Source organism: Macaca nemestrina, chromosome 1 (genome assembly GCF_043159975.1).
Source record: "Macaca nemestrina isolate mMacNem1 chromosome 1, mMacNem.hap1, whole genome shotgun sequence".
In the NCBI taxonomy this organism is placed as follows: domain Eukaryota; kingdom Metazoa; phylum Chordata; class Mammalia; order Primates; family Cercopithecidae; genus Macaca; species Macaca nemestrina.
The window spans coordinates 68,826,261-68,844,878 of record NC_092125.1 but is presented as its reverse complement, the minus strand read 5'-3'; the positions used below and the strand labels follow the sequence as shown (position 1 = coordinate 68,844,878).

At 45.3% G+C, this 18,618-nt stretch overlaps 1 protein-coding gene across 9 annotated transcripts in view; it reads right to left on the bottom strand.

Moving 5' to 3' along the window:
• Nucleotides 1–897: 897 nt before the first annotated feature.
• Nucleotides 898–18,618, bottom strand: part of LOC105484918 (hedgehog acyltransferase) — a 348,464-nt gene continuing 330,743 nt past the window's right edge. For all 9 annotated transcript variants that reach the window (XM_011747037.3, XM_011747042.3, XM_011747032.3 and 6 more), the window contains one exon: nt 898–1,346. In XM_011747037.3, the coding sequence (XP_011745339.1) occupies nt 1,255–1,346 (92 nt within the window). In that variant the 3' untranslated portion in view covers nt 898–1,254. The remainder of the gene's footprint in view (nt 1,347–18,618) is intronic.

Below are 18,618 nucleotides of genomic sequence, written 5' to 3'. Positions count from 1 at the left end.
ATAAGGGCCATGCTATGTCATAAACAGGAGGCAGCACTAGGTCCAAGTGAGCCTTTCACTCAATGACAACTTAATTCACCTACTTGAGATGTTGTAAATTCTCCTGTAATTAGATATATTATGGATTCAAATTTTAAGGCTCCTTTACCCCTCCCCACTCCAAAAAAAAAAATTCCAAATTCACACAGAAGTATTCTGAATTATCTACCACTTGGGACCTTTGGTAGCCTATCCAGCATCTTTTTAGAGGAGTGAATAATCAAGTTATGTGAATATATTTAGATTTTAAACATTTTCCTCAAACATATTAAAAATAATTCTACAAACATGTAGATTATCTACATGACAAAAAAGGCTCCATTTGAATCAAACCATAACAATATAAACCACTAAACGTGAATCACTGAGTAGGAGGATGACTTTTGAGACGTGTAGAGAGGGTGGACAAGACTCCAGGACACCATCCTCATGACTAGCCTGATAGCACCCATCTGTGGATACACTATCCTGTGGTTTCTAAATGCTGCTTCTGTATTAAGAAACCATTAACTGTAAGGTAGAGGAACTACCATGTTATACTTCTCTGCAAATCTCAGAAACAAGCACCCAAATGTAGATCACCCTGCTGAAGCTCAAATCACAGGACTCCTTGGGTATGGATGCCTTAGAATGCTACAGGGCTGCTACTGTCTTCTTGGACTAGGTAATTCAAAAGACAGCTGTGGCTTGCTCTCTTTCCTACAGAGGGGCTGAAGTGTGAAGCTCAAACTCTAGTGCTGCTTCTAGAGACACTGTGGGATGTGATGAAGGAGGTCACTTAAACATCAACGTCACTCAAATATTTTAGAAATACTGCCCAGAAGACAGGCCTAATCAGGATTTCTGTGTCTCAATCAATAAATGTACACTACATTCTATTCTTGCTTAAGGGGAAAGAATGCAAAGGGCTCATGAGAGTAGGTTCTAGACCAAAATGTCACCTTGTGTAGTTGGGCAAGACACAAGACTGCCCTGGACCCCAGCTTCCTCAATAGGAAAATGATGGGTTGGGGTAGAAGATTTCAAAGACTCCAGGTTAGAAGATTGTCTGGCTGTGAATTTTCTGTGAGATCCAGCATCCAGTCTTGGAGTGAGAACATTCAACCGAAGATGAACAGATCAAATCCCTTAGAGGCTGTCCTGGAGTGAGAGGTCAGGGTGAAGCACTGTTTGCCTTGGAGGCCAGCAGCAAGGACTGGCCTGGGCCCAACAGCATTAGTCCATAGCATAGGTCTGGGCCCAGGCAATGCCCACGTGGGAGTAGCAGTACAGGAATCCCAGGACAGAGAGGGTCACCCATGGCCAGCCTGCAGAGGGAGGACACAGATGGAAGAGCAGTTAGAAATGCTTGGGGCAGGATGTCCCATATGGGCAAACTGTCCCCTTTTGGAGAAGGCAACCTGAGAAACAACACAGGCCTCCTGGAAAGTCTGCTGTAATGACAACTTCAGCAATTGAGTCCTACATTACCATCAGAGTCAGCATAAAATGAGGAGTGCACTACTGCAAACACGAACCATGTTTAGAAAAAGGGCAAGCTTTTAAAGAATCCATGTTTAGGGCCAGGCACCTGTAATCCCAGCACTGAGAGAGGCTGAGGTGAGAGGATCACTTGAGTCCAAGAGTTGGAGACCAGCCTGGGAAACATAGTGAAACCTCCTCTCTTCAATCAATCAATCAATCAATCAGCCAGACCTGGTGGTGTGTTTCTGTAGTCCTAGCTACTTGAGAGGCCAAGGAGGAAGGATCACTTGAGATCAGGAGTTAGAGGTTACAGTGAGCTATGAATGCACCACTGCAATCTTGCTTGGGCCACAGAGTTAGACCCAGTATTGGTTTAAAAAAAAAAAAGAAGTAGTAGTATCCATGTTTAGAGGACTAAAGCAGTTAGTAATTGAAAAAGGAAAAAAGTCCATGAGTCTGAGAAAAAGTAGTCTCATGTGCTACTGTAAACATGTAGGTCATGTTCCAAAACCTGTACTTGTAGATGAGTTGTTTGAAACCAGGGTAGGGTACATTTCCCCCTAGAATAATATTGATTCATGGACAAGACACAAAAATCACCATCATCATCCTCACCGTTGTTTTTTTGTTTTTGTTTTTGTTTTTAACTCGTAGTAAGTGTGAAATAGCACTAATAGGAGCTCTGAGCCCTGGGGCATTTAGGATCCTGAAGCTCTAAATATAGGGTCCTCTGTCCTTGGTCAGCCTCCCCAGAGCTTTCAAGAGTTCCAAGTGGTGGAGAGTGGGATAAAGACTTGCAGACGTGGCCTGTCCTTGGCAATGAGACAGGAAGGTGCCAGCAGCCGAGAGGAAAAGGGTGCTGGACAAGATCAGGAGGGTCATTTGATTGGGGGCATCACAACATTTCACAGAGAGCTTTATAAATTTAAATTTTTGACATTTCTTTTGAATATGGCTAGCTAGGAAGTCATTACCTTTGTCACTCCAATTGTGTTAAAAGAAAAGAATGACTGTGAAATGTAGGCATTTACAATGAACTACATTTTTTTCTTAAAGTCCATGAGTCCCATAGTAAATCTCAAAATGTAGATTGAGCATTATACTGAATTTAGTGCCATTTGTAAGCACACAGAAGGGGGAGCCTAAATTAAATATTTGCTTTCAAAACTGAAAGCTTTTAGTGATTCCCTCTACAAATACTTGTCTTAGAATATCTGATGTTCTTTTCTTTTTCTTCTTTTTTTAAAATTAACAGCTCTTTCTGCTGAGTATTTGTTGCTTAACAATCTTCATGTCTTCTGCATGTTTCACTTAAACATTGATTGGGGGTTCTGGAGAGCCAGAGATGCTGGGGAAGATACAAGATGGCAAAATGGAAAGACCCAGTCCCATGTCAAAAGCACTCCCACTCCAACTTGGGAAAGACACACACACACACACACACACACACACACACACACACATACCAGTGGGACTTATGATCCATGTGGTAAGCACTGGATGATGGAATGCACAGAGCACATTTAAACTGGGCCACATGGGCTGAGCAAGAGTTTGTCAGATGGCAAGGGACAGGGACCAGCTACCAGAGGAAGACCACCTGATGTGTGACCTTACAGGCCATCCAAGGAACGGGGATCATGTGACGTGGCTGCTGCATAGGGAAGAGGCAGGCAGGCAGACAGTGGTAGGAATAGGAAGGAGGCTGCAGGAAGCCCATGGGGATGGTTACAGGCTCTCTTCTTGCTATGTCAGCCATTAGCTACCATAATTATTAATATGGCATGGGGAAGTCACTGTAGCATAGTGGTACATGTGCAGGCTCTTAAGTGGGATGAGTTCAAATTCTGGCTCTGCCACTTGCCAGCTGTGGAACCTTGAGCAAGTTAATGAACCTCAAATGAAAAACTAGGGATAGAGCAACTTACTGAACAGTGTCCTTACAAGGAGGGAGTGAAATGATGTAAAGACTTGCATGGTGCCTAGCATAACACAGAAACTAAAAAAAGGTAGTAATAATAATGGTGAGAGGGCATGGAAGTCTTTCTCCACCAAGATTAGAGTGACAACAGGGAAGTCAAGCCCTGGCCTTCCTTGCGCCTTAGCCTAGCTTTCCAGTGTTCTCCCAGGCCCCGCAGGCAAGAGAGGTGAGGGCAGCAGAGGACACCTGGCAGCCTGGCTCCAGGACCAGCCCCACAGCTCCACTTCCTGCTAGGCAGCCAGTATGTGTCCTGTGGCTGCCATAACAACTTACCAAACTTAGTGGATTAAAACAATAGACATGTATTCTTAGTTCTGGAGGCCAGAAGTCTGAAATCAAGGTGTTGGCAGGAACCCTTCCTTACCTCTTCCAGCTTCTGGTGGCTCCTAGGATCCCTTGGCTTATGGCAGCATCCATTTTCACAGAGCCTTCTTCCCTCTGTCCTCTCCTCTTCTTCTAAGGGCACCAGTCATTGGATTTAAAGGCTATCCCAAATCCAGGATTTCCTCTCAAGATACCTGACAAGTTACATCTGTAAATAACCTATTCCCAAATGAAGTCACATTCTGAGGTGCCAGGTATACATGAATTTGCGGGGGAACACTATTTAGCTCAATACAGCCAGGTACTTTCCCAGAACTTCCAGATGGATCCATCCTGCTGGAAGCCCTCAGAACTCTCATTACTGAGGCTCAGGCACAGATGCCAGGGGACTGGCCAACACCTGCTCCTCAGTGGGTTCAGGGAGCAGGATGAGGGGAGTGGGCTTTGGACACAGAAAGCACTCCTGGACTTCAGCTGTGTTTGGAGTGAGGCATCAGCAGTGTTTGGTAAACATGGAGCCCAGTGGCCAGCTGTGGAGATGGGCCAATGGGGATGCTTCGTTTACACAATGCTAGGCCTGGGGCATTGCACAGCTCTGCTTGGCACCTGTGGCTATCAAGTGACACCCCGTGAAAGCTTCCGCCTAACACACAGGACTATAAGGAAGACTGTCCCCAAGATTGCCCAGAGGTGAGGCATAGACATGTTTAGCACAGGCCATAGCTAGGTTCTGAAAATTCTCCCCATTCTTACTGTATATGCCATCCAGAGAGGTGGCTAGATAGCACTTAGGAGGACTTATAATCCTGACTGTATTATGAGATCCTATTAGGGCCTCAGTTTCCCCATCTACACAATGAGAGCTCAGAATAATTTTTTTAAAAGCATACATGCAAATAAAACAAGATCACAGATTTGGTAGTGCTTTTAAAAGTGTTTTAGAAATACAAAAGATTAATATAGGGCCACTTGATAATTCTGTTACATACCCACAGCTCACTGGACTTTTTAATGCACACATGTTCCTACAGACAGTAGACCTGGCATGTACCAATCGGCTGTCAAGGGTTCCTTATCCTTTCCTGACCTCAGGAGTAAGATTTATGATGACAGAATCATCATGAATGGTGATTCCAAATGAAGTAACATGCTGAGGTACCAGGTCCACATGAATTCCAGGAGGAATACCATTTATCCCAATGCAGTCAGGCACTATTTAGAGATGGAGTTTCGCTCTTGTTGCCCAGACTGGAGTGCAATGGCGTGATCTTGGCTCACCTCAACCTCTGCCTCCCAGGTTCAAGTGATTCTCCTGCCTCAGCCTCCCAAGTAGCTGCAATTACAGGCATGCGCCACTACTCCCAGCTAATTTTGTATTTTTAGTAGAGACAGAGTTTCTCCTTGTTGCTCAGGCTGGTCTCCAACTCCTGACCCCAGATGATCTGCCTGCCTCGGCCTCCCAAAGTGCTGGGATTACAGGCGTGAGCCACCGGGCCCAGCCCAAAATTCATTTTCTAAAATGATGGTAGGCCAGGCACAGTGGTTCATGCCCATAGTCCCAGCACTTTGGGAGCCCGAGGCGCCCAAGTCACTTGAGGCCAGGAGTTCAAGAACAGTTTGGCCAACATGGCAAAACTTTGTATCTACTAAAAATACAAAAATTAGCAGGGTATGGTGGTGTGCACCTGTGATCACAGCTACTCGGGAGGCTGAGGCACAAGAATCACTTGAACCTGGGAGGCAGAGATTCCAGTGAGCCAAAATTGTGCCACTGCACCTCTAGCCTGGGCAACAGAGTGAGCCTCTATCTAATTAATATATACATATATATATATATATATATATATATATATATATATATATATATATAAAATAATGATGGACCTTCAGTCCTTCATCTTCCTAGGGGGAGAGGGACTTGTTGTGTGTAGGACTGAACACTGGTCTCCCCTAATCATGCCTTCTTCCCCTGAGGCCTCTGGGGAGCAGGAGCACTGGAAAAGCTTTCTTAACCATGCAGATGCATTCAGCAGTGGGAAGGCTGCTGTTGCTGAATCAGCACAAATTCCTATCCCAAGGAATAAATCAATCCATCCTAATGGGACATGAGTTAATTGAGTTGCTGAATTGTGTCTGAGCTATCAATTACCGCATCACAGGCTCACTTGGCTGTCAGGCTGGGCAGCACTCCTGAGCCTGTGACTACCATCTTGTCTCTAACAGGGCTTTTTCAAAGACCACATCCTACTAGTACCCATTTTTAGAAGAAAATGGCTGATGGCCAGCACGTGAACAAACTTCAGGGAAGCTTTCTTCCTAGCCACCCAGCACCATAGTCTGTCTACATGTAAATGCTCTACAAAGAATATGCAATCTACTACACCATTCACAAAGAATACACAATCTTAGTTAATTCCTACAACACTCTGAGGTAGAAATTACTATTCTCATTTTAAGAGGGATAAACTGGGGCTCAGAAAGGTAAATAACTTGTCATAGAGCACCCAGCTAGCGGATTCTCAAACTTTGGTTTTGATTTCAATCCGATAGTGATAATCTTGCTTGAAGTCACATCGCCTCACAAAGGCCCAGAGTCCACATCCCAAGCCCGGGGTGTCAGGTTGAGTCCTATGTGGAAAATAGTCTGAATGATGTCTGTCCCTTAGTTTTTAAAATCTACCATTACCCACTATTTATCTAGCATTAATACTGCCTTAACTTCCTCCTTCCACCAAGGCTAGAGACTCCAGCACCCCACTGCCTGCTGTCCCTCTGGCTCGTCCACTGTGCAGTCATCACCTTGCTGGTTCCCAGTTCTGAGGGTTGAACAGCGCTATGACCTTCCCAGCTTGGCCCTTGGGTCCTTACAGCTAAAATGATAGATTCTTACTTCCTGGTCCCATAGAGCAGCGTCCCCCAGTGACTCAAAACTAGTCTAAGAAAGGAAAGAGAGGAGATTCCCATTACTCCTAAGAACTACCAGGTGGTAAAGAAAACAAGATTCACCTCCTAAGACAAACTCTTCTTGGTCAAAGCCTAAGTCTGCAAATGTGAAGGATATATTAGGTTGGAGCAAAAGTAATTGTGGTTTTTGTCATTACTTTCAACGGCAAAACCGCAATTACTTTTGCAGCAACCTAATACGATTCTTAAATGTCACGAACATATCCATCCATGTCCGTAGGGTGCACTGTGCACATGAAACAGCCCACACAGCCATCCTGGTTAACACCAATGTGAGGCTGATGAATTTCAACCTCCAGAGGGTTTGCTAATGGGCTGGCTCAGAGAAGGAGATATCCAATGGGGAAGTAGAGTGAAGGGAAAGAGGCAACTCCAGGAGATGCTGCCAAAGACAGATTTATAAGACTTGGTGACTGATGAATTTGGGGGCCTCTGTCATTGACTCTGAGCATATCCTCAGCATGTGCCCTCAAGGCTGACACTCAGTTGGTGTGCATCAGAGAGACTATACCTGACATTAAAAGAATGATATGCTACCCTAGAGTGAGTAAAAGCCATGGTCCTGGCCTCTCCCTCATGACTTGTCTTCTACAAAAAGAGGGGTCACATGTGGTTCTGCAGGGGCCCCAAGGGTCTGCTCTTGCACTTGGCCACCATCTCTTTGGATCTACAGGTCCGTGCCTGTGCCCTGATAATTGTTAGATATCCCGAATATCACATATCTCTGCTTTGGTGGCATTTTCTATTTTGAGGCCACTGGAGAATGAGTGCTTCTTTCCTTAAAGAACTGCCTCATGTACCAGATCCTAGTCCTAAGGTGCTGACACCGGATCTGCAAACACACTGGCCCTGCCCTAGCACTCTCTGCACCATCCCACCAGCTTCACAACCATTATTTCATTAACTATTCAGAATGACTTTATGCACTGCTGCCTTCATTCAATGAGCTGGCTCTGACAGCACTTAGTTTAACCGTGTTCAGATCTGATAGGGGGGAATGATAAGGTGGCTTGGCAGCTGTATTTAAATCTTATTTACTCCAGCAGTTGCAGTCTGCAGATATCATGGAGTCATTCATCAAATGGCCTTGAGCCTGCAGACCTTCCTCCAGAGCTAAATTTAGAGTTTTAATCTTAATAAGCCTATGAGGCAGGAGCCTTCTTCCGTCAGAGGGCTGGTTTCCTTATCAAAAGATACACAGCAAGAGCAAAGCTGCCCCAGGCTTCTGAGCCTATAAACCACTGGATCTAACTCCATACACAGGCGGAGCTGGACAGAAGCTTTGAAGAACGGGCTTTTGCTACCTCAAGGTTCTAATAATAATTCCTTACCCTCACAGAGTTTACGCACCTGGAACTCAAACCCCAGTGTTCAGGCCTCACAGTTTTTTTCAAAAAATGGTCAGCTGTCACTTTCACATCCTCTCAGGAGAAAGGACTAGATGGTTGTCATTTGTTCAAAATTGAAGCAGAAAATCCCAGAACAGCCAGAACCACCTGGAGGTGAAACGCAGACTGCAGGGCCCCACCCCACAGTTTCTGATCCAGTAGGTCTGGGGTAGGCCTGAGATTCTGCATTTCTAGCACGTTCCCAGGTGATGTGGATGCTGCTGGTCTGAGAACCACACTTTGGGAACTACTGTTGTAGGGGAATCTGCAGGGGGAAGGGCTTCCTACTAAACTGGGTGCTCACGCATGGAGCAGAGGAGACAGACATTTACTGAGCATTACATGTGGCTTGGCTGGGTACATCCCACATTCTCACAACCACCTTATCAGACAGGTGTCACCAGCCCCATTTAGTAGATACGGAAACTAAGGCCCAGAGAAGTAGTTTTCCCAAGGTCTAAACGCTCACTGGACATTAGAACTCAGGGCTCTGCGACTCCACAGTGCACTTGGCCACTGAAGCTCAGAGAGCAGCAGCTTGCTTCAGGCCACACGGTGAACCCTCCTGGCCAGGATTCTTTTCCTTCAAATCCTTGGCCTCCAAATCTCATTTCATCCCCCTACTCCAGGTGTTCAAGGTGACAGGGAGGAAGGAGCTTCAGGATGGTATTTTTAGACCTCAGCTATCACTCACTCACTCGATCCCCCCATCTCCTGGGGCCGCCCTTTCTTGTCTTTGTAGTGGGGGACAGAGAAAGCATGGATGAGCATGCTTATATCCTTTGTCTTGGTTAGTGCCTAATTTAGACTGTGAGCATTGAAGAGCATGTTCCCAGTGCCTGCATGATCCTTTATTAAAACCGTTAAAGCCACAATTACATGGCCCCTGCTAAGGGCTGAGCCTGCAAGGGAATTTGGCAAGGAGAGACAGAGGAAGGGGCAGCTGGGACCACCCTCAGGGAGCTTTCTCCATTCTGAGCAAGAGATCCTTGCTAGGAGCTGAGCGCACATTTTAACCAGCACAAACAGTGGTCTTTAATAAATCACATTGTTCACAGTCAATTTCACATCCTGATGAGGCCAACTTCTACCACATTTTTCATCCTTCCCTGACTCCCGATGCAAGCCCCGCAGGCAAGCACTTACTAAAGCACTCACTTCCATGAAGTAAAATCATTCCACCTGAAATGCAGGGAGTGGGGAGAACCAGCCAGAGCCACTTTTTCTTCTTCTGACAGCACAAGCAGAAGGGGTGCTGGAAAAAACAAATATTTTCTCTCTCCGGGGACAACTGGGTAGGGGACCCGCTTTCCAGAAAACTGTCCACTGCAGTGGTTGCTACACCCCCAAATCAAGCCCCCGGAGCCAGAGGCTGCACAGTCAGAACACACTTCCCCAGCTGTTTCTCTTCTTTAACCTGTGTTTTTATTCCAGCCTAATTAGGAGTGTTGTTCATTATTAATTCATGACCACACTATAAAACACAGTGGATGCTGCGTAGCAAATGAGCTCATGGAAGCCACTTTCCTGAAACGGGGATGGCACACCACGAATCAGGCTTCTCGTCAGACGTGCCTGACAACCGCTCACCCACATCCGTATTTATGAAGCACCTACTGTGTGCTTAGCATTCAGACAAGCAGCCTGGATTCTTGCCATAGGCACAGTCTGCGTCTTTGTTTGAGGCCTTATGCAAAGGTGCCACCGAAGGCTGAGGGCATACTCTGGGGCCACCACGCTCCTCCCCTACACCTCATGTTCAGCTCCACAGCTCTGGGATCCACTTGTGCAGATGACAAAAGACTCAGTGATGACACAGATAACAGAGATAGGATTTCCAAAAACTAGGTAGGATAGGAGGATGAGCTGACACTAATGAGTTAAAATTGAGTAAGATGAAAACAGCTAAACTTAGCAGATTTTTGTACTTTATTTAATTTTTAACTTCTTTTTTTATTATACTTTAAGTTCTATGGTACATGTGCACAACGTGCAGGTTTGTTACATATGTATACATGTGCCATGCTGGTGTGCTGCACCCATTAACTCGTCATTTACATTCGGTATTTCTCCTAATGCTATCCCTCCCCCTGCCACCCACCCCCCAACAGGTCCCTGTGTGTGATGTTCCTTGCCCTGTATCCAAGTGTTCTCATTGTTCAATTCTCACCTATGAGTGAGAACATGCAGTGTTTGGTTTTCTGTCCTTGTGATAGTTTGCCGAGAATGATGGTTTCCAGTTTCATCCATGTACCTGCAAAGGACAAGAACTCATCCTTTTTTATGGCTGCATAGTATTCCATGGTGTATATGTGCCACATTTTCTTAATCCAGTCTATCATTGATGGACATTTGGGTTGGTTCCTAGTCTTTGCTATTGTGAGTAGTGCTGCAATAAACATATGTGTGCATGTATCTTTATAGTAGCATGATTTATAATCCTTTGGGTATGTACCCAGTAATGGGATGGCTGGGTCAAATGGTATTTCTAGTTCTAGATTCTTGAGGAATTGCCACACTGTCTTCCACAATGGTTGAACTAGTTTACACTCCCACCAACAGTGTAAAAGCATTCCTGTTTCTCCAAATCCTTTCCAGCATCTGTTGTTTCCTGACTTTTTAGTGATCACCATTCTAACTGGTGTGAGATGGTATCTCATTGTGGTTTGGATTTGCATTTCTCTGATGGCCAGTGATGATGAGCATTTTTTCATGCATCTGTTGGCTGCATAAATGTCTTCTTTTGAGAAGTGTCTGTTCATATCCTTTGCCCATTTTTTGATGAGGTTGCTTTTTTTTTTTTGTAAATTTGTTTAAGTTCTTTGTAGGTTCTGGATATGAGCCCTTTGTCAGCTGGGTAGATTGCAAAAATTTTCTCCCATTCTGTAGGTTGCCTGTTCACTCTGATGGTAGTTTCTTTTGCTGTGCAGAAGCTCTTTAATTAGATCCCATTTGTCTATTTTGGCTTTTGGTGCCATTGCTTTTGGTGTTTTAGTCGTAAAGTCCCTGCCCATGCCTATATCCTGAATGGTATTGCTTAGGTTTCCTTCTAGGGTTTTTACAGTTTTAGTTCTAACATTTAAGTCTTTAATCCATCTTGAATTAATGTTTGTATAAGGTGTAAGGAAGGGATCCAGTTTCAGCTTTCTACTTATGGCTAGCCAGTTTTCCAAGCACCATGTATTAAATAGGGAATCCTTTTCCCATTGCTTGTTTTTGTCAGGTTTGTCAAAGATCAGATGTTTGTAGATGTGTGGTGTTATTTCTAAGGTATCTGTTCTGTTCCATTGGTCTATCTCTCTGTTTTGGTACCAGTACCATGCTGTTTTGGCTACTGTAGCCCTGTCTTATAGTTTGAAGTCAGGTAGCCTGATGCCTCCAGCTTTGTTCTTTTTGCTTAGGATTGTCTTGGCAATGCAGGCTGTTTTTTGGTTCCATATGAACTTTAAAGTAGTTTTTTTCCAATTCTGTAAAGAAAGTCATTGGTAGCTTGATGGGGATGGCATTGAATCTATAAATTACTTTGGGCAGTATGGCCATTTTCATGATATTGATTCTTCCTATCCATGAGCATGGAATGGTCTTCCATTTGCTTGTGTCCTCTTTTATTTCATTGAGCAGTGGTTTGTAGTTCTCCTTGAAGGGGTCCTTCACACCCCTTGTAAGTTGGATTCCTAGGTATTTTATTCTCTTTGTAGCAATTGTGAATGGGAGTTCACTCATGATTTGTCTGTCTGTTACTGGTATATAGAAATGCTTGTGATTTTTGCACATTGATTTTGTATCCTGAGACTTTGCTGAAGTTGCTTATCAGCTTAAGGAGATTTTGGGCTGAGACAATGGGGATTTCTAAATATACAATCATGTCATCTGCAAACAGGGAAAATTTGACTTTCTCTCTTCCTATTTGAATACCCTTTATTTCTTCCTCTTGCCTAGTTGCCCTGGCCAGAACTTCCAACACTATGTTGAATAGGAATGGTGAGAGAGGGCATCTCTGTCTTACGCCAGTTTTCAAAGGGAATGCTTCCAGTTTTTGCCCATTCAGTATGATATTGGCTGTTTGTCATAAACAGCTCTTATTATTTTGAGATACATCCCATTGATACCTAGTTTATTGAGAGTTTTTAGCATGAAGGCTGTTGAATTTTGTTGAAGGCCTTTTCTGCATCTATTGAGATAATCACGTGGTTTTTGTCTTTGGTTCTGTTTATATGATGGATTACGTTTATTGACTTGTGTATGTTGAACCAGCCTTGCATCCCAGGGATGAAGCCAACTTGATTGTGGTGGATAAGTTTTTTGATGTGCTGCTGGATTCAGTTTCCCAGTATTTTATTGAGGATTTTTGCATTGATGTTTATCAGGGATATTGGTCTATAATTGTCTTTTTTTGTTGTGTCTCTGCCAGGCTTTGGCATCAGGATGATGCTGGCCTCATAAAATGAGTTAGGGAGGATTCCCTCTTTTTCTATTGATTGGAATAGTTTCAGAAGGAATGGTACCAGCTCCTCTTTGTACCTCTGGTAGAATTCGACTGTGAATCCATCTGGTCCTGGACTTTTTTTGGTTGGGAGGCTATTAATTATTGCCTCAATTTCAGAGCCTGTTATTGGTCTATTCAGAGATTCAACTTCTTCTTGGTTTAGTCTTGGGAGTGTGTATGTGTCTAGGAATTTATCTATTTCTTTTAGATTTTCTAGTTTATCTGCATAGAGGTGTTTATAGTATTCTCTGATGGTAGTTTGTATTTCTTTGGGGTCGGTGGTTATATACCCGTTATCATTTTTTATTGCATCTATTTGATTCTTCTCTGTTTTCTTCTTTATTAGTCTTGCTAGCGATCTATCAATTTTGTTGATCTTTTCACAAAACCAGCTCCTAGATTCATTGATTTTTTTGAAGGGTTTTTTTGTGTCTCTATATCCTTCGGCTCTGCTCTGATCTTAGTTATTTCTTGCCTTCTGCTAGCTTTTGAATGTGTTTGCTCTTGCTTCTCTAGTTCTTTTAATTGTGAAGTTAGGGTGCCGATTTTAGATCTTTCCTGCTTTCTCCTGTGGGCATTTAGTGCTATAAATTTCCCTGTAAACACTGCTTTAGCTGTGTCTCAGAGATTCTGGTACGTCGTCTCTTTGTTCTCACTGTTTTCAAAGAACTTATTATTTCTGCCTTCATTTCATTATTTACCCAGTAGTGATTCAGGAGCAGGTTGTTCAGTTTCCATGTATTTGTGTGGTTTTGAGTGAGTTTCTTAATCCTGAGTTCTAATTTGATTGCACTGTGGTCTGAGATACAGTTTGTTGTGATTTCTGTTCTTTTACATTTGCTGAGGAGTGCTTTACTTCCAACTATGTGGTCAGTTTTGGAATAATTGTGGTGTGGTGCTGAGAGGAATGTATATTCTGTTGATTTGGGGTGGAGAGTTCTGTAGATGTCTATTAGGTCCACTTGGTGCAGAACACCCCACTGTCAGTATTAGACAGATCAATGAGACAGAAGGTTAACAAGGATATCCAGGACTTGAACTCAGATTTTGTTTTTTAATCCAACTATACAAATATGGAGCGGCAGAAGTGTGGGAACATGGTATGAAAGGAGCGTTTGATGGATTAAGTGATATCTACCTGGTAATGATAAGACCCTGCAGAAGAGAAGACAGTTGCTGCAAATATATAAAAGTCTACTTTAGAAGAGTGATGCCAAGAGGTCTGAGCACCCTTAGGGGCAGGGCTGGGAGGAAAGAGGAGACGCCAGGAGGAAAAGGGACACTTGGGCCCTTGGACACCAAAACAAGCTCGAGAGACTGAGCTTCCTTGGGCTGGAGCAGGACAGCGTGTGGGCCAGAACATAAGGGAGGAGATTCCTTCTTTGATGGGAGGTAGAACCTGGTCTGCGAGCCTGTGTACCTGCCTTCTTTCTTCCTATGTCCCTGGAACCAGGGCATGCATGGTAAAATGGTCAATGAATACACAAAGACGAGACTGAAGAAACACAGGGTTGTTGACTTTGGAGTACCCATTCACAAGACTGCCTGCTTCGGGCCATTAAAAATAATAGTTGTGGCAAAACCTCTGATCAAGACCACACCCTCTATGTACATTTGGCCCTCATTTTCCAAGCCTGTGCAACACAAAGTTAATTGACGAAAGTGCCCACCGTCTAGGCATCCTCTACACTTGTGGAAGTGCCTGGGAGAAGAGGCACCTGGCGCGCACTGGTCCTGAACACCTGGACTTACCAAGGGAGGGAAGGACAGGAACGCACTCCACACACCCACTCTCCTACCACCACCAAATGAAAATGCCAGAAAGAGTTGTAAGGGAAAGGAAAGACAGAGATGCCTAAACTACGTGAACATCTCAAAGGTGATGTCAGCAAATGCTTCTGATATGTTCTTTTCCTAAAGCAGTTGTTGGATAAAGAATTCTAAATTACTTGACTTGAATTTCTGAGCAAAGAACAGAATGATAAAGCCAAGTCCCCAGGGGCAGCAGCCATGGCTGCAGCAACTCTTCCCAGAGCTCTCAGAAGCGATGATGAGCTAGGATTGCAGGCCACTGCTCTGGAAAGGGAAGGAAATGTTCCTGCCTGTCAAAGATGCCTTTGTTCTCACCTCCATGCTCCCACTGTGTCTGCAAAAGTCTATTTTGCTCATCAACACACTAAAGATTGGGACTAGTTGAAAGCTGGAGGTATTGTGGAGCAAGAGCTTTTCTGTGCATCATCTTCCAGCAGCTGCTGCTCTTCATCCAGCAGTGGGGCTAGGCTGTCCAGAGGCATCCCCACTGTCTCCCCTGCTCCTCCTGCCTAAAAGTAGGATGGGCTGTGCCTGTGACGCAGTAGGTGGCTGTGGAGCCATTTCTCGTGAAGGATCCTGAGGCCATAGGTTTGGTCCCACCAGTGCTCATTTTAACCACCTGAGCTGCCTTCTTCAAAAGCAACCTGACAGGAGCGCAGAGCAGTTCTGAGATTAGTTCGGAAAAAAACATGGCTCCAACATTTACAAATGGTATTTGGAAAAGGCATCTCATCTCCCAGATCCTGTACAAGGAGGGGTGTGGGGAACACAGGTAAAGGCATCCAAGCTCAAGGATGCTACCGTGGTGGCGCTGTCCACATTGCCCCCTGCAGCCAGCCCCTGGAGGTGAAGCAGCTTGCCATGCCTTGGGAGCACAGGGCATTTAGGTGGTCCTGGGCACCAGGAGGAGGCAGCACAGGGAGAGGCCCACTGGGAAGTCAGGGAGTCTGGGGGCCCTCTCTGCTAAAGAAGCATGAGAGCTGCCTGAGGGTGGGGCAAGGGCTCTTATATCACTGTTCAGGGGAGAGAAAAGGAATATAGAAGACCCCACATCTCTACCCTTCATCCATCAAACCCACATGGAAACCCTGGTGACCAAGGGTTCTTTCCTGAGGGTGAGAGGAGAGGCACTGGGCTGTCTCACGCTATAGCTGCTCCTCCTGGTGTGACCCACTTCCCCTGCAGGAGCATAAGGTTATGGAGCCATTGGGGACCAGGGGATGAGCATGGCTGCCTGGCCCTGGAGAGGAGCCATGGTCACTGCTGCTGTCATCTCAGGCCACATGGGAAACAAGGGGCTCAAAAGGCAGGGGCTCGGGAGTATGTGTGCTCAGCCTGAGAGTAAGAGAAAGTACATGCGTGACTGTGGACTCCAGCGAGGCTGACCGGCTCCAGGTGCCATGCTGTAGAAGTGACACTGTCACACAGAAGCCACTTCCTCTGTGTAGGTCTAGAAGGGCTCCTCTATGGGAGGTCTAGAAGGGCTCCACATGGGGACAAGAAGATAAATAAAAGTGTAGCCTAGAAAAACTACATGAGGTCACCTGGAAAGGGAAATGGACTTAGTCTATGTTACTCCAGAAGACAGAACCAGGACCCATGGATGGAAGTGACAGGAGATGGATTTTGGCTACTGTCAAAAGGAGCATATAACATTTAGAGCCTTTGAACAGAAAGTGGGCATCGTTCTTGGAATCACTCAGCATGTGAGCGTTTGGGAAGCTGTTAGGAAGGCATCCATTGCAGTTATCTGCCTCTGAGAGAAGGTGGGACCAGATGATCCCTACAAAGGTCCCTTCTAATTCTAAGAGGTTACAGTCCTATAAAATACAGGTCTTCAAATCATCCTTCCCTCCCCCCAGAAAGTCAGTCCAAGGAATAAGCTAAAAGACCAATGCAGAAGCAGGGAATGGAGGGTCATTTGTCTATAACTAGAGCAGAAGGCAGTGTTCTAGCAAGCTGTGGAAACGTCAGGGGAAATGGCAAATTTTTAATGACGTGCTCATGAGGATATTTACCTGATGTATAAAGTGACTAAGATACTTTTTTCCACTTCGGTTACAGGGAAAGACGTTTTTGTGCCTTACAGACCCTGCTCTGAAGGAACACTATGTTCCCACAGTCAATGGCAGGTCTGCCTGGGACAACAAGCAAGTCCTGGTGGGTGCTCCGAGCCCAGGCTGGGATGGGTGTCCCCTGCACCCCCACCAAGAGTCCCTCTCGCAGCAGCCCTGCTCACTGGGTTGCCTACATTTCCTACACTTTGCAGGAGCTCACAAGGAAGCATTTCCTCTTCACTGGCTGATCTGCTCAGAATCAAACACCAGTAACCAATTGTCTACAGGGTCAGAGGAGACAAGACAGGGTGCCATTGACGTGGATCAGAGGAGAAGCCAATCAAGACAGCCAAGATCCCAGTGATTGCAACAGTCACTAATGAGGCATTAGCACCTTCCCTGCCTCCTCCATGCTTTCTGTTCAGGCAACGGGAGTGGCAGGGAGGCTGGGATTCTTTGGGAAACTTTTCCCAGCTATTTATTCTCTTCCTGGTAATCTTTACATGGAGTTAATTGTTGGCCTCCAGGGAAGGGGCCTCAGCTGCCGCAGCTTCTGGCTGGTTATGTTTGTGACCTCAGAGCACAATATTTACATGATGGAGTCCTTGTAGAGTTTCCAGATGCTTCTTTGGTTTTGGGTCAGTTCGGGACGTGCAAGCAGCCTCCCTCAGTGGGCTTTCTCTGATTCCTCTAAAGTGATGGGGTAGTGTCTACAAGGGTCAGCCCTATGGCTGAGATCTGGACTTCTCCCCATCTGTGTCCCAAAAACTGGAGCTTGAGGTGATGTCCAAAGAAGGAACTGTGACAGTCCCCTCCCTGTGCCTCTGGTACATCTCTGACGTCACCCTTGGGCGGAGTACTGACCTAGGCTGTTGGAACCCTTCCCATTGCAGAGCCTCCCACCTCCTTCCTAGAGGCTGCTGTGTACTCATTCCACAGGGAAGATATGGCTCTGTTCTTGCCGTTTGGCTGGAAACAATCTGATCTGAAGATAAACTAGCCATCATGCGACTCGCATCATTCAACACTTATTGAGCTCCTACTATATACAGAGCAATAGGCTAAGTGCTGGGGTACCAGCGATTAAAAGGCTGCCTTTCAGTTAGGGTAGGGAGACAAGAATCTCACGTAAAACAATAAATCAGAACCCCAGGGTGTTTCCTGATGTTAATGAATGATTCACTCAACATTTATTATGCCTTTTCTGTGTGCTGGGCACTATGCCAAGAGCCAAGGCATGTGAGATGGAATAACTGGCCTCTGCCCTTGGAGATTTACAGTTTAGCGGAGGGAGGGACCCAGGCATTCATGGTGTGGGTTTCAGAACACTGAGAGCCGGTGGAGAGGACACAGGTATAGACAGGGCTAAGCACATGTGGAAATGGGGACTGCCTTGATTCTATCAGTCGCCAGTGCGTGAACGGGAAAGGCCAACCATGGCTCACTATTCCACTGTCACGCTATTCTGCTGTCACACTATTCTTGTCACACTATTCCCCTGTCACACTATTCCCATCACACTATTCCGCTGTCACATTATTCCCATCACACTATTCTGCTGTCACACTATTCCTGTCACACTTTCCATCACACTATTCCCATCACACTATTCCCCGTCACACTACTCCCGTTACACTATTCTGCTGTCATACTATTCCCCGTCACACTATTCTACTGTCACACTATTCCCATCACACTATTGCCCTGTCACACTATTCCACTGTCACATTGTTCCCATCACCCTATTCTGCTGTCACACTATTCCCATCACATTATTCCACTGTCACACTATTCCCATCACACTATTCCACTGTCACACTATTCTGTTGTCACACTATTCCCATCACACTATTCCCGTCACACTATTCCCATCACACTATTCCCGTCACATTATTCCACTGTCACATTATTCCCGTCACACTATTCCGCTGTCAAACTATTCCAGTCACATTATTCCCGTCACACTATTTCCATCACACAATTCTGCTGTCACACTATTCTGCTGTCACGCTATTCCGCCGTCACACTATTCCCATCACACTATTCCACTGTCACACTACTCCTGTCACACTATTCCACTGTCACACTATTCCAGTCACACTA